At 41.2% G+C, this 21,941-nt stretch overlaps 1 protein-coding gene across 1 annotated transcript in view; it reads left to right on the top strand.

Annotated features, from left to right (window-relative positions):
- sgcd (sarcoglycan, delta (dystrophin-associated glycoprotein)) overlaps positions 1-21,941 on the top strand; it is a 78,820-nt gene that overhangs the window by 56,093 nt on the left and 786 nt on the right. The window contains exons 3-5 of the mRNA XM_033977767.2: positions 8,618-8,719; positions 16,511-16,598; positions 20,127-20,299. Coding sequence (XP_033833658.2) covers positions 8,618-8,719; positions 16,511-16,598; positions 20,127-20,299 — 363 coding nt within the window. The remainder of the gene's footprint in view (positions 1-8,617; positions 8,720-16,510; positions 16,599-20,126; positions 20,300-21,941) is intronic.

Raw genomic sequence — 21,941 nt, forward strand, 5'->3', positions numbered from 1 at the left:
CTTGTTTCTCTGGTCAAACCTTTGTCCTCTGGTAAAAGCTTTATTCTCTGGTTAAACTTTTGTTCTCTAGTTAAACCTTTGTTCTCTGGTTAAACTTTTGTTCTCTGGTTAAACTTTTGTTCTCTGGTTAAACTTTTGTTCTCTGGTTAAATCTTTCTTCTCTAGTTAAACCTTTATTCTCTGGTAAATCCTTTGTTCTCTGGTTAAATCCCGGTGAAGACTTTGTGCCAAACAGCTGTGGTGGAGTCTCTGGGTCAAGTAAGTTCTGCCACTTTTCCGTAGCGATCCCTGTAGCTTTCAAAATCACTCATCCAGAACGTTGCTCTGTTGTATTACCTGCTTGTTTAACCAACCTCTTCATCATCGTCATCACTCTGCCTCTCTCTCCCTCCCTCCTCATCTCTCTTTCCCTCCCTCCCTTCCTTTGTCTGTCTCTCCATAGTCGACATAAACACATCCTCCTTCACTAAATCTGTCCATCACATTAGTGTCTCCATCTGACTGAGAAATCCCATTCACTTTTCATTTTGGACTCTGCGCACACCTCCTCTCCTCTCCTCCTCCTCTTCTCCTCTTTCTTTCTCTCTCTCTCCATCACGCCATCCTACCTGCTCTAAATCGTCTGTCTTCTCATTCATGACGATGCGTTCAGGCGTTTGGTCATGAATTATGTAAAAACCCTCTGTCCCGTGCTCTTACGCTGACCGCACTCACCTCGCGTTCCAGGATTTTTTCTTGGTGACTTTTGGCTCCTCCGATCGAACTCAAACGTCCCGGTTCAGAGCTGCGAGGTTTAACCGACACGTGCGACGGAGGGTTATTCATCTTATATCCTGGACAATTTAAATGCACATTGTGTAACTTTTCTGACGGAAAGTCCACCATCTGTTTGTCACCATGGATGTGACACCAACCGGGGCAAGTTACAGGTCAGAACTGTGGAGAGGCGACCACTGTTCACCATAAGAATCAATGTTTTCAAGGTATTTTGGAGCAATAGAAACACCTAACTGAATAAATACATGATGGATACATTTAATGCTACACTGTGGAACATTCCAGGTTAAGCAGTAACTTGGAGACACACAGCTGGAAGGTTACACAGTGAAACTTTTAAATTGTACTCAAATAAGGGTTCAGTTAACTTTAAAGAAATGTCAAACTGAAGCTGAAGCTAATAATATGAACTTGACGGGTCTGTGGATGAAATACTGCGGTAGTCGTTTAAGAAGTGCTCAATTTTGTTACTCAAGTATAAGCACAGATACTCAAGTAAAAGTAAAGGTATCACATGGAAAAAAAAATCTGCCTATAAGTACCTATTTAATTTTATTTGTATTTTTTTGTTTGTCTCTATATATTATTATTTAATTTTATTTTATTTTATTTTTACTATTTTACTTTTCAGCCAAGTAAAAAAATGTAGTGGAGTAGAAAGTCCAGATACCTGCTCTCAAATGTACTGAAGTAAAAGTAAAAAGTATACATTTTAAAATGTACTTATGTAAAGTACAGACACCTGAAATGTTTACTTAAGTTCAGTACTTTACTTTTGCTTTGTTTCATTCCACCCCTGTTGTTGTTAAAACTGATAAAGTAAAAAATATGAAAATAAAATCATTGGAGAGTGGCTCATATCATTTAAATTGTCGACTTACCAGTGCAATAATGACTCAAGTGACAAGTCTGACAGCTGTGACTCAAGCCTGTATAAACAGAACTAGACTCACTGATGAAATCCTGACTCATTAAAATAAAACATTCACATAACTTTAGTCATCTGCACATCTCGGTCTTTTAACACAGCACAGATCTCAGAGCAGGAGAGCGCCCTCTAGTGTTGAATATTTAAACTGCTCTTACCTCAATGACGAATGTTCATGTCACTGCGGGTTTGAAGTCCTGTCTAATTAGCAGGAACACGCTAACCTCCTGTTAGGTCAGATCTACGGAGGAAGAGCCGCTGGAGTCTCTGGATACATGTGGAGTTTGATCATGATATAACTAATGCATCTGTCGAAAGGCCACGGCAGACATGTAATTAAGTGAGACTTTGAACTATTCCTGGTTTATTTTGGATTATGTTAGTTAGGTAGAAGTTTTCTGGTTCAGTTCCTGAATTTGTTCATGGTCAGTCTACAGATCATGTTTGGTTAATAGTATAATTCTGTAAAATTCCATAAAAATATGCCATAGTAGTTTAAAGAAGGAACAGCCTCATGCCCATAATTGTTTGATCTCTGAAGCTGAGCAGCGCCGGGCCTGGTTAGTCCTGGGATGGGAGACCGCTGGGAATATAAAATAATATAAGTGTAGTAATGGGACACTAATGGCTCTAGTGCATATTGTTGTGTCCTTAGGCAAGACATTTCACCCACCTTGTCAATGCGCGAATGTTTGGTCAGCTCACTTCTGTCAGTCTGCCCCAGGGCAGCTGTAGCAAGGCTACCATCCCAGAGTATGGAGTAAATTTAGACTTGGTATAGTTCTGGGTTAGATCTGGTTTAGATTTGAGTTAAACATACTTTAGTCTTGGATTAGAACTTTGTTAGACCTGGTTTAGTCCTGGTTTAGTCCTTGTATAGTACTGGTTTAGTTCTGGTAAATTCTCAGTTTGTTTCTGATTTAGTCCTAGTTTGGTCCCGTTTAAGTCATTGTATAGTCCTGGTGTAGTCCTGGTGTAGTCCTGGTGTAGTCCTGCTTTAGTCCTGGCTGTATTCTTGGTTCAGTCCTGGTTCAGTCCTGGTGTAGTCCTGGTGTAGTCCTGGTTTAGTCCTGCTTTAGTCCTGGTTGTATTCCTGGTTCAGTCCTGGTTCAGTTCTGGTGTAGTCCTGGTGTAGTCCTGGTGTAGTCCTGGTGTAGTCCTGGTTTAGTCCTGGTTTAGTCCTGGTTTAGTCCAGGTTTAGTCCAGGTTTAGTCCTGGTTTAGTCCTGGTTTAGTCCAGGTTTAGTCCTGGTTTAGTCCTGGTTTAGTCCAGGTTTAGTCCTGGTTTAGTCCTGGTTTAGTCCTGGTTTAGTCCTGGTTTTGTCCTGGTTTTGTCCAGGTTTAGTCCTGGTTTAGTCCTGGTTTTGTCCTGGTTTAGTCCATCAAACACAGACAGTAGCTGACATGGTTTAGTCCTCTGTGGTTCTGATGGAGCGGTCCCAGAGTCTGGCGTGTTGTGAAGAACCGTCATGGCCGCCGTATCTCTCCGCTGCAGCTGTGAGGATCTGCTGCTTCTTGTTGTTGTTCATTTCCTGTTTGGAGTGGTGAGGTTTGTCATCGGGTTCACAGCGCGGCCTCCTCTTCTTCTTCTACAGTGACACAGCTGCAGTCCTCAGGATCCAGAGGAGGGGGGACTATTCTCCAGCACGAGTTTGGCACTGCTGTTCTATCCATACTGTTTTTGCGTTTAGTCAAAGCTCATTTTTATGTCTAAGTCATTATTTTATAAATGCATTTTATTTGATCATACTTTTTATTTCAAGCAGAACTGTAGATAGTAAAAGAAAAGTTTTTTTCTGTTACTGGACAAAAAGTTTTAGAGTGAAGACGTTTGGCTGCTCATCCGAGGGGCTTTTTCAGTTCTGGTCAGATTACTTGTTCTGTTGTGGTCAGTACTGGTCATTACTGGTGGACACTGCCATATATCTGAAAGCAGGAGCTACCTACAGACATCTTTCAGCAATAGAGCTCCCCCTGCAGCTCGATTATGAGAATACACCATCAGGGAACAAAGTTAAAAGCGTGTTTTTCTTTTTTTAATAAGACAGGATAATCACTCACAAACACATATAAGCAAATGTTTGGTTTGGTTAAATGGTTATTATAGATGTATAAAAAAAAAAAAAAAAAGAGCTATGGATTTTCATCGGGTCGTGTCGGCCATATTGCAAGGCTGGTTTTCTGCACAGATAAAAAACAGAGAATGAGACGACAGATGCTTCAAACTGCCCTAAATACATTTTAACCATCACAGAAACGTACAAAGACATTTACCTCTTTAAGGACTGAACACATTATAGACCGTTGTAGCTCGCCTAGACTTTTATTCTTTTTTTAGTAATAAAAATCATGTTAAAGGAAGTTTCAGAATGTACAGCATTTTTTCACCCAAATACCTCTATTTTACATATCCATCCTTATTTTTTCTTTGGTGCATTGAATAAGTGGCTGGGAAAATCCCTGCGGCACCTGCACTCTCATTGGTCACCTTCGAGGGACAACGGAAGCCGATTACCGTAAAGACAGTAAAATATTTAAAGAGCCCCATGACTCTGGTTTGAGATGCCATTTGAATTTACATGATCGCACAATTGGTTGCAGAGTTAACGCTAATGGAAAGTCCGCAACCACACTTTATCGGTGACAATAGCATAAGGTTACAATACTATAGGGTTAAGGAGTTACTTAGTTCTGGTTTAACTGTTGTTATTACTGACAAAAGGACAGAGTTTGTTCAGCGATGATAGAAATAAAATGTTTCTGATTCTGAGGTTTCTACAGGTGTAAATCAGTCCCACGTTTTTCAAGCAGAAGTCGTCAGATGTGTTTAATTTAAGATCAGAATCCAAGTGTTGAGAATTAAAACGTCCAAATCCAAACTAATGATCTTTGCTTGATGTAGATTTGAATGATGCAGCAGATAAGAGCAGACGTCTCAGACCCTGTTGAGCCCAAACCTTTGTTAATGTGTTTGTCTTGTGCTGAAGTTCTGGTGCGATTCCTCCCTCTCATCTTTTATTTGTGTTATGTCTTAATTCCTGTTTAAGCTGCAGATCTCAGGGATAAAAGTTGTTTGTCTCATAGAAATCCAGGTTAACTCACTCTAATTCTGACGCCGCACCTGGGAATTTGGTGATTATTTAAACCAATGGAAGGATAAGGAAAGAAGAAGCGAGAGTGGCTCGGGAGAAGGGTTCAAATCGTGTTTTTGTCAGTGTTCTTGAGCAAGACGCTTCACCCACCTTACCTGTGTGAAGGGGTTATGGGAATTTGAGGTTGGTGGTGTTTTTTGGCTCAAAAGAATGGCTCAAAGACAGTTGTATGGCGTAGTGACGAATGTATACCACCACCCGGGATAAAAAGACACAAATATAAAACTGAATCATCTTTATTAGCATCAGGAGTCGAAGCAGTGAAGGGTTTGCATCTGCTTGTGTTGTGAGGATGTTTTTACCTTACCTGGAATGTTCCTCAGTATGGCATTCAACATATCTATCATGCATTCTTGTATTTATTAATTGCTAAAACTAAAATAAAATAAACTTCTGGCATCAGCCTCACCTACTTTTCTTCCATGGATTTAAGTAGGTTGAGGGTGAAAGTAGCTCAGTTGGTTGTCTACTGATCTGAAGGTGTGCAGTTCCAATCCCGCTCTCGACATAAACATCATCGGTCGAGCGGGAAGATCCACTGACCTGTCATTGTGTCCTTGGGCAAGACACTTCAACCACCTCCCCCTTAGTGTCTGTGTGTGACTGGGTGAGTGGTTTCTTGACGTAAAGCGCTTTGAGTGTCTTAAACGTGGAAAAGTGCTATATAAAAACATGACCATTACCATATGTGTAATGCTTTACTGTGGGACAATCCAAGCCAAACACGTCTCCATGGAAACAAGGGCGCCAGAAAAAGTTACAAAGCGCAACAACTGTGCTCCATTTCAAAATTAAAGACGGTCCAGTGTTCTGAGTGTTCTTCCGTTTACCCCTGTGGCTTTAGATATGTTTATTTAATCTGTCGTTGTGGTAACTAAATTATTTGAGTGTCGTATGAATACAGAACAAGAACAATTTAATACTTTCTACGATTACAGTTTTTATTACCTCCGCGTTCACTGAATCCTTACGATAAATGTATTTTCTGGGTCTGAATTGAATCCTCATCCGACTTTATGTTCAAATCAAACGAGATACACAGAGGAAATACTGCTTTCAGACAGACCATTGTGCCTTTGAAACAGAGGATATTAGAGCACCCTGATGAAACCGATTCGCTCTAGACTTCTGAATTGGACTGTCTGACCCCGCTCCCTCTCTGTATTATATGATCCAACCTCAAAGATAGCAGCTACAATAAAAACTATCAGGCCTTACCATCTCTACAGCGAGGAGAGACGCTTCGCTTTCCCCCTCTTCAGCGCTGGATCCCGAAGGTTTTGACAAGCAAATAGGGATCGGGACCTCCTGAAATCCCGAACCCAAAGCTGCGCCGTGGGTTTGTATTCTGGTATTCCTTGCCCCCCGCCCGGTCGTTGAAGGAGTTGAAATTCCGAGCGGCGTTTTGGTCCGAACGTGATGAGGAAGAGAATGGACGCCAGGTGGGAGACGAAGACCTCATTTCAACTGTGTGTCCGTCAGTTTGCATCGGCGGCGTGGAGCGAGGGGGTTCGGACGTTTACTGAACATCGAGGAATTGTAGTACTGAACGGTATTATGAGGTATAACGCAGGGTTTGAGATGACATCACTACAGTGTACAAGCCAGTCCACAAGGGGGCAGCTGACTATTGTTCAAATGTACGTAGATTGTAATTACATAGTTTTGCACATTCTTTACATTTTGTATATGTTCATAAGTCAATTTTTTATTTCTATTTACGTTATTTTTATTTTCTCATAGCTTATATTATTATTAGTATTATTAATTCTATTCTGTCGCCCCATAGCACCGATATCAGATGTTTGTAAATTGTTAAATATTGTTGTGTAATATTGCAAAAATGATTTAAAAAAATATATATACTCGAGATATACAACGTGAACTTGCAGTGTGCCATCTATTGGTAGCAGAGGGAATTACCATGGGGAAAACAATTAAACTAACTCATAACCGACATGCCCAGAGTCTGGAGATGATTCAAGGATTGACAAACGGTTTTGGTAAACATTTTTATATATCACTTTTCCACTTTCTAGGCTCAAAGCGCTGTACATCAAGGAACCACTCACCCATTCACACACACAGTCATACACCAGTGCACACAGACACTGGGGGCGAGGTGGGTTAAGTGTCAAAAGCATTCATCTGTGGGAGCTGAAATTGCACCACCAACCTGTGGGATAGTGAATCTGACCGCTCAACCAATGATGTTTATGTCGAGAGCAGGATTCAAACCGCCAACCTGTCCCCACATTGTTTAGTGACTGCTCAGAGACTTTTGATAGAGGATTACTGAAACCAGAGTGAATGGAGTCAAATACAACTCTATGTTTTTGAACAATGAGGTTTTAACCATGTTACAACAAACAGAAGTAAATTTGTACTTATGTGTCCTGTAACTCCAGTCTCCAGCACTTGGAGTACTTCAGATTACTACATATTTATGCTTTGGAAGAACCGCTTCATTCTACTATGATTTCTCACTATTAAAACCTGCAGTTTCATTGTTCTGGGCCCTTTACATCTGCAGCTGTGGGACAGATATGAGACAGAGGGAGCAGTATCGGCTCTTCATATCTTTATGCTGTGATAATGACTGAGGCCCTTCACAGCCCCAGTCTAATGGAGTCTCATCATATCTCTGCCTCTCGTTTCACACAGAATCTCTCAGAATAAAAACACAATGTTATTTTCCACCAGAGATGCATTCTGACTGTCCATTTGTAAATGAGTCGTGTGTTTTGGAGTTTTTGCTGAAATCGTGTCCTGGAAAACTCTCGTCTTTTGGTCTGGATTTTCTTCTTGTTGTTGCAGAAAAGTGAGCTGTGTTTTGGCTGACTAAACTTAACAACGTTGCTTAGTTTGCAGCGTGAGTCGATAAAATTTTACTTTCTGTGAATAATAAAATCTTTAATCAGCTGTTTTGGGGATTGACAAAAATGCCTGAGATTCCTGTCCTGACTTTAACAGTTGGATCACTGGTTCTGCTGCTGTTTTCAGATCTTAGCGTTTAAATGAGGCTCGTGAATGTTTTTACATGAAATACAGGTGCACCATGTAACATTAATGGTATAGGGTCTGCCACCAGCTTGTCTCCATGGAAACATTATTATTATCAGACATACCAACACCCAGTATGGCATTAAATGTATCTATCTCCATGGAGACGAAAAGGTGAGGTCACAAGCCCACGGTACTGATCAGATCTCTGTTTTCTCAATAATAATACCTGTAATTTCATAGATGCAAGAAACAACAGCTAACACCATGCTGAAGAACTATAACATCTCCATGGAGACAAGCACCAGTAAAGTTACATAATGCCTCTTTAAGATCTTTGTAAATTTGTCCTGATAATGGTGACACTATTAGCGCTAACGGATATAGTCAAATTATTTCACCAAAAACACCAAAATATCAGGTCTAATCACATCTGAAATCCGCTCGCCTCGTTCAGGCCTTTGCAATCATGTTTTCAAATTCATGGGATTCATGGGGTTAGTTTATCAGCTCATATTTGGATCATCAGTGACACATCATTGCCCCTGGACGTGTTTAAAACGAGCACTTTGAACAGAATCTGTTTAAAAATATATAGGTTAAATTGAATAGCAGCTGTAATGCCTCAGCCCAAAACAAAAACACCATTAAAAGTGTTGGTTGAAAGTAAATAGAATGGTTGGATTCTGTGTTGTTGATTTTAGCAGCTGTATGACATGATGATGTAAAATATAACCTTGTTTGTCTGTGTGTTCCAGGACGGCATGGGGAACCTGAGAATAACAGAGAAAGGCCTAAAGCTTGAGGGAGACTCAGAGTTTCTGGAGCCACTTTACGCCAAAGAAATCCAGTCCAAACCAGTGAGTACAAGTCTAGACCAGTCCAAACGAGCCCATACCTAGTTCCAACCAGCCCAAACCAATGAGTACAAAACCATTTTAAACCAGTTCAAACCAGTGAGCAGACACACACCTATAGACTCTATATATATATATATATATATATATATATATATATATATATATATATATATATATATATATATATATATATATATATATATATATATATATATATATATATATATATATATATAATATATATTCATATATAGGATTCAACTGAAACTTAAAAAAACACACACACTCAAATGAGTGAGGAATTTAAACCAAAAAGTCTTTAAAACCGTGAACAGATCACAACCAGCTGTTCACATATTACACAGTCATTAGGCCCAATCCCAATTCTCTTTTGTACTCCCAAAACGAGGGCCAAGGGGAAGGGCTGAAACACAGCACTTGGAAATGGGACAGAACTCGTTTTGTCTCTGTTTATTTTTCAATTACAAAAAGCCAAGAGCTGTGTGCCGCTATGTATGAATGTCAAATTAATTATTTTTTATGATAATCAATATACATTTATATAATACAAATATAACTAACCTCATATAATGTCTAATAGGGGAGAGAGGGGGTTTGTCCCTGCACAGTCCTCTCCCTCACACCGTGGCTCTCGCCCCACTGACAGTGGCCAAAGGGAGTCCCTGTCCCGTGAAGTTTTGAGCTCCAAGAATCAGCTCATCACAGCAGTGATATTCAGCCTAAATGTGAAATCAAAAGCAACTGGAGTCTATTGCTCCTCAAAACTTTGTTAAGTTGATAGAGACAAAGCAGGTGGATTTGCATTGGGATTTACTTCATTTGAAGAGGTGTACAGCCCTTCACCTTAGCCCTGCCTCCACTGCTACAGAGGATTGGGACACCCCTCCATCTGTCATGACCGCACAAAGTGAAGGGGCAGGGCTAAAGCAAAGGACAGAGCAGTAGAACTGGGACTGAGCCTTAATCTCAACACATACTGTAAGTGCTTTGATCAAACATGTACTTTTCATTTTCTAAATGGAAATCTTTGCGTTTGACAACCTTCAAACTAATTAGTGTTTCTTTAGAATCAGCATGTTATTTGTGTATTCATATTTCCATGTGTAAAGGCTGCTATAGGTAATGGACACTGACATTGTGTCATTGGGCAAGACTCTTCACACTTTACTGTTCACATTGTCTTATTCGGGTTTATGTTGGTACTGAATACGGTTTGTGAGTCTGTCAAAAACATTGCATCAGCACTGTACTCTGGTAGTTTGGAAGAGAGGAGAGAGGGAGAAAGAGAGGGAGAAAGAAAAGAAAGGGAGAAGAGAGGGAGAAAGAAAAGAAAGAGAGAAAGAAAGAAAGAAAAGAGAGAAAGAATGGAGAGGGAGACAGAGAGGGAGAAAGAAAAGAAAGGGAGAAGAGAGAGGGAGAAATAAAGAGAGGGAGAAGAGGGAGAAAGAAAAGAGAGAGAGAAGAGGGGGAGAAAGAAAACAGAGAGAGAAAGAAAGAAAAGAGAGAGAGAGAAAGAACCGAGAGGGAGACAGAGAGGGAGAAAGAAAAGAGATGGAGAGAAGAGAGACAGAGATAGAGAGAGGGAGAGAGAAAGAAAAGAGAGGGAGAGAAGACAGAGAGAGAGAGGGGGAAAAAGAAAAGACAGGGAGAGAAGAGACAGAAAGACAGAGAGGGAGAAAAAGAGAGAGGGAGAGAAGACAGGGAGAGAGAAATGTATGGTGAATGTCAAAACAACATGGCGGTGGCAGGGGAGCTCCTGTCAGTCTGGTTGAAGACAGGTGAAGGCTGAGCACAGACAGGTCCAGGTCTGTGTGCTGCTGTTATGACTCCACCACCACGAGGAAAACCACAGCTCAGGAAACACAGTCAAACTGGAGATTAAACAATGGGGATGTGGTGCGAGGGGGTAAATATTGGTAGTGTGATTCCCCTTTAAGAAAACATTAAAGGGATGGACAGTGATGCAAATGAATCACCATGGCAACCCGACCCATACATTAAAACTGTTTCTGTTTACATTACTTCCATATTTCAAAGGGAGACTCCAGGATTACACAGATGTGGCTGTAGTTTTCCAGGGAAGCGACTTGTCTCATTGAGACGTTAATGCTGTGCCCGTAATATTCCACAGTATGGCATTAAACATATGTATCTTGCTTTTATTTAATCACAGATGTTTTTATAGCTCAGAAATACCTTGAAAAAGATAACTTAGCCTGTTGTTATCACCTGCTTGTCTCTGTAGATTATCATTAATGCCATACTGTGGAACATTCCCCACAAAGCAATGACTTTTCCATGGAGACCAGCAGGTGGCAGACCCTCCACCAGAAAAGTGACCTTTTTAACACCTCATTACGGTGTTAAAAAATGAAAAACAGAAGCAGTAGTCCAAAGTTATTCCTCACTTACCTTCTGCATTCTGAGCATCTTAACTATTGATGACGATGAGTTTATAAGAACTTTTAACAAATCTCAGAGGTCAGAGCGGCAAAGCTAACAACAAATAGCATGCTAACATTGCATTTCCTGATTATTGGTTAATAAACTAGATGCAGGCAGCTCGTAGCAGACTTATTTTGACCTCTGGGGCCTCAAATACATGGAAGAATCAGGTAAAAACGCCCTGGACTTTATGACCTGTTTGTCTCAGTGAAGATGATATTTAATGCCACGTCCATGGAGACCAACAGGTGACAGACTTTCCAATAGAAAAGTCCCATAATGCACCTTTAACTATTGCTCCGTTTAGCTGCGTTTCTAAAGTTTTCAGCAGCAGCCAGTGAATATTTCAGAGGACGATGGTGAAGATACAGAGTCTTAGATGAAAAAACAACTGAACATGTCCAAACAGCTCACAGATGGAGAGGGCAGATTTGAACCAGCAACTCTGCCAAACACTTTACTTCCTCATTCAAATTATATTACAGAGCATCGCTAATCGACTGAAAACAGGCCCATGTATAACACAGAGGTCTGAACGCAGATGCTAACAGGAGGTATGCTTCTGTATAGTCTGCACGAAGAGCCACGGACAGGATCCAAGGAGCTGGAGATCTGAGGTAGAGCCCAAAATCTGACCCACAAACAGAGGAAGAGGAGGAAGAGTGAGAAGAGGAGGAGGTAGAGAGAGGGATAGAGGAGGTCAGAGGAGAGGGAGGAGTAGAGAGAGAAGGAGGAGAGAGAGGAAGAGGTAGGAGAAAAAGAGAGCAGAAGAGAGAGGAGGAGGAACGGGAAGCACAAATGGGACAGAGAACACAAAAACAGGATAAAAATAGAACACAGGAAGGACAGGAAGGAGAGAGAAATGGGGGAGGAGGAAGAGAGGAAACAAAGGGAGGGGAGAGAGAGAGGGATGGGGTGACAAAAATAATTGGCTTTTCTCCCAAAGCGGAAATAACAGATCTGACTGTGTAAAGATCAAGTCCAAACTACAGACAATAAGAATTTACAGGCTCCAGTTCAGTCCAGTGTCACTTTTCTGCTCGTCGCCATGGAGACATTATTGCTTTGCATGGTATATTCCACAGTATGTAATATCCGTCCATGTCTATAAAAAACATAATAGCGTTTAGTTTCATTTGAAATAATCAGGCAGAGGTGCAACACGGTGAGTTTCCGAATGTCTCTCCCCACTATTCTCCCCCAAATGGACCATGAGACATTAATCTCATAAAAATACCACCTGTTCTGAACCGGATTAGAACTAAACAGTTTTACATCTGCTGAAATCAGTCACAAAAGACAAAACATGAACCTAAACTTTAAAAACGAGCTCTCATCTCTGAGTTTTCATTTGATACGATAATGGAAACAAATGTAAACCCATAGACTGTATATTTAAATGGACATAGCTAACGTGCTAGCCGCTGCATTCCAAACAGGAAGTGAGCATGGGGGCGCTTCCGGCTCCATCGACTCTGGCTCCAATTCACTTTACATTGAAAATCTGTGGCCCCTCTCTCTGTAACTACTGCTGTCAGACTCGTCAATTTGGTCTTAAAATGTTCAAATTAGGCTCTGGATTGGCTCTTTGGTTGCTATGATACTCGTGGTCAGAATTCCCAACATGAAACTCAGCTTCAAATTGACGCCTGTAACTGTTTCATCTGACTAGAGTCGAACGCTGTGGGTGACGTTACACTCATTTAGTCCACTTCTTGATACATTGTATTTCAAAGTAAACCGCAATCCTCCAAATCCTGTGCATTCATTTTTACAATCCCTTCTTATTCTTCCTCTTTCCTCTTCTTCTTCTATCCCCCTCTCTCTCTCTCTCCCTCCTCTCCCTCGCCCCCGTACACCTCTTTTGTTGGGTTTAATTCATTCTCCTCAGAACCAAAGCTCTGGCTCTTGGACAGAACATTTTCCTATAACCAGCCGCTGCAGTTTTCTGTCTGAATCTGCCCCTTTTCACTCGGCCCTGTCTCACAATTCTCTGAGAGCCCCCCGCTGGCAGTAATCTGTGGACGTGTTAGTGATGCAGGGAGGAGAGCGGCAGGGAGAGAGGGGGCGGGAGAGGGAGGGAGAGAGTGGGAGCTAGAGAAAGAAAGGGAGAGAGGGAGGAAGAGATGGAATGAGAGGAGATAAACAGGGAATATTGAGGAAATACTGTAGGAGGATAGAGAGACAAATAAAAAAGAGGTGAAACTGAGAAAACGAGAGAGGGGGATGAAGAAAAGGCACATTGGAGGAGAGAGAGTGAAAGAGGAAGGAGAGAGAAAGAGAGAGAAAAATTATGCCAGTCACACAGATATTTTGTGTAAAATGCAAAAGTGTCTCTGGAGGTTTTCACATTCAGAATAAACATGAGTCCAGAGGAATTAGACCCGAGACGCTATTTTAAATGTTTAACATGAAAAATCCCTCAGAAAATACATTTTATACAAGCATGAGGTAGACCTGGTTTAGTGCTGGTATAGTCCTGGTTTAGTCCTGGTTCAGTCCTGTTCCAGTCCTGTCTTAGTCCTGGTTTAGTGGTGGTGTAGTCCTGGTGTAGTCCTGGTTTAGTCCTGGTGTAGTCCTGGTCTAGTCCTGGTTTAGTCCTGGTCTAGTCCTGGTCTAGTCGTGGTGTAGTTGTGGTGTAGTCCTGGTTTAGTCCTGGTGTAGTCCTGGTGTAGTCCTGGTGTAATCCTGGTGTAGTCCTGGTGTAGTCCTGGTATAGTCCTGGTGTAGTCCTGGTTTAGTCGTGGTGTAGTCCTGGTGTAGTCCTGGTGTAATCCTGGTGTAGTCCTGGTGTAGTCCTGGTTTAGTCCTGGTGTAATCCTGGTGTAGTCCTGGTGTAGTCCTGGTGTAGTCCTGGTTTAGTCCTGGTGTAGTCCTGGTGTAGTCCTGGTTTAGTCCTGGTGTAGTCCTGGTTTAGTCCTGGTGTAGTCCTGGTGTAGTCCTGGTTTAGTCCTGGTGTAGTCCTGGTGTAGTCCTGGTGTAGTCCTGGTGTAATCCTGGTGTAGTCCTGGTTTAGTCCTGGTTTAGTCCTGGTGTAGTCCTGGTGTAGTCCTGGTGTAGTCCTGGTTTAGTCCTGGTGTAGTCCTGGTGTAGTCCTGGTCTAGGCGTGGTGTAGTCCTGGTGTAGTCCTGGTTTAGTCCTGGTGTAGTCCTGGTTTAGTCCTGGTTTAGTCCTGGTGTAATCCTGGTGTAGTCCTGGTTTAGTCCTGGTGTAGTCCTGGTGTAGTCCTGGTGTAGTCCTGGTGTAGTCCTGTTGTAGTCCTGTTGTAGTCCTGGTGTAGTCCTGGTGTAGTCCTGGTGTAGTCCTGGTTTAGTCCTGGTGTAGTCCTGTTGTAGTCCTGGTGTAGTCCTGGTGTAGTCCTGGTTTAGTCCTGGTGTAGTCCTGGTTTAGTCCTGGTGTAATCCTGGTGTAGTCCTGGTGTAGTCCTGGTGTAGTCCTGGTTTAGTCCTGGTGTAGTCCTGGTTTAGTCCTGGTGTAATCCTGGTGTAGTCCTGGTTTAGTCCTGGTTTAGTCCTGGTGTAGTCCTGGTGTAGTCCTGGTGTAGTCCTGGTGTAGTCCTGCTGTAGTCCTGGTGTAGTCCTGGTTTAGTCCTGGTGTAGTCCTGGTGTAGTCCTGGTGTAGTCCTGGTGTAGACCTTGTTTAGTCGTTATCTTCACAGTAAACATATTGTAACAGTTCACGTTCATAGCCTTATTTCTCTCTCTTTATCTGCTGCTCTTTGGAGACTTAAGTTATTTGTCCGTGCGGGCGATACGTTATCTATGCGTTCTTAATAACTCCACTTTACGCAGTGTATCCTCTGGCAAGACGCGGCGTGGACCTCGACGCTTTCGGCCACATAAAGTTATCAGGGACTAGCACGCCGCGGCCCGCTGAAAACCCACAATAGTCGCCACGTTATCACTAATTAAGAAGTTGACTGAGGCATGAAGATTAGGCCGAGCACTGTCCTACGTGATCTGCATTCGATGCGCCGCTCGGCATTCTGGGTAATGGCGTCGGCGATTCACGGCGGCTGTTTGTTGATGTCCTTTTGTGAGAGCAGAGTCGGTGTAAATTAGAAGTCGGGGTCAATGGAGGAGCTCTAATCAGAGAGGAGTCAGGAGACAGGACTTAAATGAACAATATTCAGCTGTTTTGGACGGTGTTAGATTTATTTCATTAATAATTTTACATCAGACTATTTTTCTGTCTTCAGGGTAAACAGGTAATTCTGAAGTATTAAATTTTTATATTCTATATTTTAAGTTTAAAGGAGCACAATGTAACTTTTCTGGAAGAGGCTCTTCAAACCTACATTAATGGCATTGGCATTAAAATGATCTATGTCCATGGAGACAAGCAGGTTTGGTTTTGAATGAATTGAATTTTGAATATAAAACTAAAAGATACTATTACTACTACTTTTACTGTTCTGATGTTGCACCTAAACCTTACACAGGCTCCTCTGTGGTAAAGATGTACTGATACTGGTGTTGAGTATCATTCCAATACTGTAAAATGAGCTGCATCAGGTATCGGTTCAGTCGATATCCTGGTTGGGTTTTAATTGAAATGAGACCTAGAACAGGAGTTGCCAACCAGCGGCTCCAGAGCCGCATGTGGCTCTTTCATCCTTATACTGTGTCTGCGTTGCTTCAGAAAATAATTTAACTGTATTTTATTTGTATTAGTTCTTTTTTTTTTAATTGTACTTTAAATGGGAACATTACTGTGATCTTGAAATATTCAAATAAAATTATATTTTATTATTTTTTGTTGCTCACAATAAGCGTCACACTAGCAGAATCTGTTATAACCGCCAAAACAAAACAAACACCACTCACGCCTCACAGACGACAGCTCCAGTCCTGCATAAAGATGAAAGTGACTTCATACAGCCCTGATCTGCAGACGCTGTGCAGAGGTTCAGGAGCAGAAGTCTCTGTAGCACCTCATGGATTTCACACACTATAGTTGTTTACACAAAGAGTACAGATAAAAAAGAAACTACAAAAAAACCCAACAATATATTCAGTGTTATCCTCATTTTAGATGTCAAAAGTATTTGCCACTCCCACTGTTTTATTTGTTTTGAGTTTTTTTTTGTTTTTTGTTTTTTTTCCGTGGAAACTGGGTCCAAATGGCTCTTTGGTTGTTAAAGGTTGCCGACCCCTGACTTAGAACATCTCATAATGTTTTTGTGTCATCCAAATCTGTTCAGTCTAATGTGAAGAAGAAATAACTGTGATAAATGAACTGCCATTTTATGACATCATCACATTTTTAAGCCTGAAACCCCCCCACACTCCTCCTCCTCTGAACCTCCTCTCTCTGTGGTTCCAGGGTCGCCCGCTCTACCTGCAGTCATCCAGAAACGTCTCAGTCAACATCTACAGCACCAACAACCAGCTGCTCACTCAGCTCGTCACAGGTGAGTCTGCACAGGTCACTCCTTCACAGGTGAGAACAACAAATCAAACTCAGAGAAATGTGCAGCTGGAAAAAGCCTGCAGTGCTTGTCTGCACAGAGTGATTTAAAGGTCCCTGGTGGTCCCTGGTGGTCCCTGGTGGTCCCTGGTGGTCCCTGGTGTGGTCCCTGGTGGTCCCTGGTGGTCCCTGGTGTTTCTTTGTCTCTTGTTTCTTTCTGTTCAGTGGAGGAAAATGAGAGTTTGGGCTCATGTTTCTGTGTGAGAAACAATAATGGATTATTTTATCTTAAAAGTCTCTATCACAAGTTTAAACTGTAGTGTGGCCGAACGAAAAGCATGTGTTTATAATTGCTCCAAATGACTCTAAATCATATCGATGCATTTTATCTTTGTGTCTGAGGCCCTTTTTATATGTTAAGGTAGCTCCTCCTTACCTCCTCTTCTCCTCCCCTCTCTCCTTTCTTCTTCTACGCCTGTCCAGTACATCCTGTCTTCTTTCTCTCCTCCTACTCTCCTTCCCTGTGCCTCTCTCTCTCCTCAACCCTCTTCCTTCTCTTTCTTTCCTCTTCTAATTTTCTTCCCCCTGCTTTCTCTCTCCTCTCTCTTCTCTCCTCTTCCCCTTCCTTCTCTCTCTTTTCCTGTTTTTCTCTTCCTCTCGTCCTGTTCCTCTCCTCTCTCTTTTCCTCTCCCTCTCCTCCTCTTCCTCCTCTTCCTCTTCTTCTCTCCACATAAAGGCTGGCAGAATCGATCCGTTCACATGCAGTATTTGTTGAGTGTGTTCGTCGCCGCGGGAGACCGGCGCTCACACAACTCACCGCAGCTCGTTCATCTTTGATTTTATAAAGCTCAAAATCAGAGGCGACACTGGGGCCGCACTGCAGGATGGGGAAAAGAGATCGGGTTTTTATTTTGGGATTAATTCTCAGATAAAAATAAAGATAAAAGATACGTTCTCACTTCAACTTTACCTGGTTATAACATCATGTGTAAAAACATTATAAATTCATTCTCAAACTGCCACATTTATGACCTTATCTGTCTGTAATGTAATAACATGTACAAATATGTGGTAAAAGCAGCTCTTAGGGGACGGGGAGTTTACATAATTATATGGCAGACACACGTCAAGGCCATTTCTGCGGCACATTTTCAAACATCAGTGCATCAGTGCATCCTGTTTCTATGTCCAAGTGTGGCAAATCATGAACCCAGACACACCACCGCCGAGTCAATCGCCTCCACTGATGGGTTTTATGTACTCATCCACTCTCAGCCCGGTCTACATCGTTCACAAAGAGACAAAGTCCCATGTGTGCTGTCTGCATCTTATTATAAAGAGGTTTTATCATCCATGAACTAGTTAGGCTGGTGCGCTGTTTGCATGTTAGTTATTATGAAGGCAAAACGTTGCTCTTGCCAATGAAGGTTGTGAGACAGGCTTATAAACTATAAACTAAATAATTAGAATGTGAGGAACGCAGTAGGAAAATGAGAAACCACCATGGACCAGAGCAAACTGTATAAAATTAACTCATTCTGATAATCAGAAACACTTTAAATTATTATTCACTTTGTGTGAATATTTTAACTCAATTTCACCTCATCTAAACTGAATGCTTTTCATAAAAAAGAAATTCCTTTTTGTCTGACAAGCGCTTCAACTTTTTTTATTTTATCAAGATGCAGTTCACAGATTTTAAACAGTAGCACTGGAGATGTGACTTTAATAAACTGCTAAACAAGAATCACATTACAGAACTGTTTAAGAGAAGTGGACTAAGCGAGTGTGACGTCACCCACAGCGTTCAAATGAAGCTCATCGAGGCTAGAGCAGTTATAGAGATGAGTTCTGACCACGAGTATCATAGCAACCAAAGAGCCAATCCAGAGTGAGGCTGTTGGAGGTAACGCCCCTTCCCGTCCGCAGCACTGTTTTATCAGGAAGCAGGAGCTTAGCAACTGCGTCAATCTTGATTTACAGACACAAAAGCAAAATGACAACACCAGGATCATGTAGACCGAGTTAATACGAACATTTTAAGACCAAAATGATGAGTCTGACAGCAGCAGTTACAGAGAGAGGGGCCACAGTTTTTCAATGTAAAGTGAATTGGAGACAGAGTCAATGGATCGTGGCAGCTAGCAGGTTAGCTATGTCCATTTATATATACAGTCTAAGGTATAAACTACAGGGTGAGCATTTTTTTCACTTCTTTTTATATCAGACCCCATATTTACATTATTTACATATTAAATTTTATGTATTTATTCATTTATTTCACCCTTCATTTCGGTTCAGTTTTGTTTAATCCTTTCAGTTACACCGCCCAGTCCTTTGCCCCTGTTTCCTTGCTGTCAGCGGGGCTTGTATTTGAGTTCATATATAGTGTTATTCCCCTGTCGTGGCGTTTATCCGAAGGGTCACAGGGGTCCCACAGATAAACGTTTCTGTAGATTTGATCTTGAAGCTCAGAGTTTGTGGATGTGATTTGATTCCCTCTGGTGAGCCGCTTAAGTCCGAGAGGAGGAAGAGACTCGATGAAACAGGCTGCAGGAGTCAACAGGAAACCAGAGGTCAAGGAGTAGATAGATTCTTAGGGGTTTAGTTTATTTTTTTACTGTTTGTCTAATGCAATAACTGATTTTCAGGACCTAAATTCACAGATGATCTAGTTTGTGTTTTGTTTCATGTGTGTTTGAGTAATCCTGCCTAAAGCCTCTGCCCTGGTCAAGCTGCAGTGTCAGACCTGTTTTGTTGTGGCGTGACAAGCTGTGGTGTTGTGTCTCTGCAAAAATAGACTCACATGCCGTAGACTGTATATATAACTGGACATAGCTAACGTGCTAGCAGCCGCGTTCCAAATAGGAAGTGATCATGGGCGCGCTTCCAGCTCCATCGACTCTGGCTCCAATTCACTTTGCGTTGTGGCCCCTCTCTCTGTAACGTGCTGCTGTCAGGCTCGTCATTGTTGGTCTTAAAATGTTCTTATTAACCCGCTCTACATGATCCTGGAGTTTTTATTTTGCTGTTGTGTCTGTAAATCAAAATATGACATTAATAACAGAAATCAGGCTCCTTGTTCCCTGAGGTTGCTCTCGCTAGCATTAGCAACAGGTTTGACTGACAGCATTGCTAAGCACCCGCCCCTGCTACACCAGCAGTGCAGGAAGTGGTTCTTTGGTTGCTATGATACTCGCGGTCAGAATTCCAAATGTGGAACTCGGCTCCAAAGTGAGTTTCATTTGACTGGAGCCGAGCGCTGTGGGTGACGTCACACTCACTTAGTCCACTCCTGTATCGACCACCACACTGTACACGATGTATTTCACAACTGTAATGTCAGAAAAATCTGCATAAGATATATATATATATATATATATATATATATATATATATATATATATATATATATATATATATATATATATATATATATATATTTTTTTTTTTTTTAATGAAGCTTAAACTGTAATCCTGTGAATGTGTTTGTGCTGCAGTCTGAATGTTCATGTTATGTCTCTGTCTGCAGGATCGAGTGGGTTGAAAGCACGAGGAAAGGCGTTTGAGGTGAAGTCGACATCGGGGAAGCTGCTGTTCTCTGCGGATGAAGACGAGGTGGTGGTGGGAGCAGACAGGCTCAGAGTCATGGGTGAGTCTAAAGAGAGGAGACACAAGAGGGACACCTGCATTTTGGGAGTGGAAGTACACTTAAATATGGGTGAGTCAGGAGAGGGGACAGGTGCCGTGTCCCAATTCAACGACTGCATGAAGGGCCCTTCGAAAGGCCCTGCCAGCGAAGGATTCTCCTCCATGCAGCCTCCATGTACCGCAAATGTCATGCCAAAATGGGACAGGCCTACACCACAGACGTACGTGAACCTCTGTCTGCACTTAAGTTATGTCGCCTTGCAACCATGATGACTGCTGACTCCATTTTCTCCCATAGAACAAGTGATGTGTCAGAGTTTTACTATCTAAGGCAGAGGGCATTTCTGGACTCCTTTATTCCGCACTATCCCTGTATACGGACAATCAGATACTTAATCAACTGATCAAATTCTACATAATTTTATTTGGAAAAATCTTATAAATTACTTAATAAAATAAATCTTAATAAATCTTAATTAACTCCTATGAAATTGTAGGACACAATTTTCTAGATTTTACAACCCAAAATAATATGTTTAAACTAAATTGGATTAAATCATATTTAAAAAATCCAACCTCCATTTGGAATATATTTCCTCACTACATCGTTTCAGATTTGGGTGGTCTTAATTTTCTGCTCCTTTGCAGTTATAATGTGGACAAAATTCCATTAAAACCCTCAACATATCACAGGCAGACTCTTTTAGCATGGGCACTTGCATACAAACATCATTTCTCTCATAATGTTTTTATTTGGAATAATAAATACATATAATACATAAACAAATCATTATTTTATCCTCACTGGTTGAACAAACACATCCTCCTGGTGGGTCAGTTCTTTGACAGACCTGGACATTTTCTGACGTACAATGGATTCAATTTGAAATACACCCGTGCTGTGTCTTTGATGCTGTAACCAAACAAATATGTGGACTATTTAAAAAATACTGTCGTTGATGGAAATATGTGCTCACTGAGTGTAACTAACACCGCCATAGGGAAAATCAGTTTTACTCCTGTCCGTAAAAATAATTGAAAAATATGTGCTCTGTTACAACAAGATGTTATCTCTGTGCTGTCCACATTTTTTTACTGGAGAAAATTTGTCCCTGACACTATTTGGAAAACAGGATAGACTTTGAACCAAAGGTTTATGATAAATAAACGAATGCATAAAATTTACCCTACTAATCAATTTATGCTCAGATATTTCAAAACAATTGACCCTAACACTTGTTGTAAATAATGCCCCGAAACAAAAGTCATCTTTTTTAGAAATGCACTAATACAAAAACTGCTTAAAATTTATAAAAGACCATATTTACCCTAACTTTTTACTAAAATTTGAGCATATCATTTTTGGTGTACATAATAAGAATTTGGACTCAAATAAAAAATGGCAATGAATTTACTTATTATATTTTATATTCACAAAAGTAAATTTTCTTATTTACATATTTGTTTTTTCCTGTTTTAATTAAGCAATTAGAATCCTACCTACCTACTATTTCCAAAAGCTTAAACAAAAAAGCCTTATTGACATGTGAATGTTGTTTGTCTTTAAACATCTTTGTTCAAAGTAACAGTGAAATTGTTTAAACTTTTCTTCTTTCTATATATGCCTCTCCCCTAGTATTATATGTGTTATGTTGTTACGACCGAGCTCAGCGAGGGAATGGGGAAGTAACAAAGC

This window comes from Periophthalmus magnuspinnatus, chromosome 14, assembly GCF_009829125.3.
Source record: "Periophthalmus magnuspinnatus isolate fPerMag1 chromosome 14, fPerMag1.2.pri, whole genome shotgun sequence".
Classification (NCBI taxonomy): domain Eukaryota; kingdom Metazoa; phylum Chordata; class Actinopteri; order Gobiiformes; family Gobiidae; genus Periophthalmus; species Periophthalmus magnuspinnatus.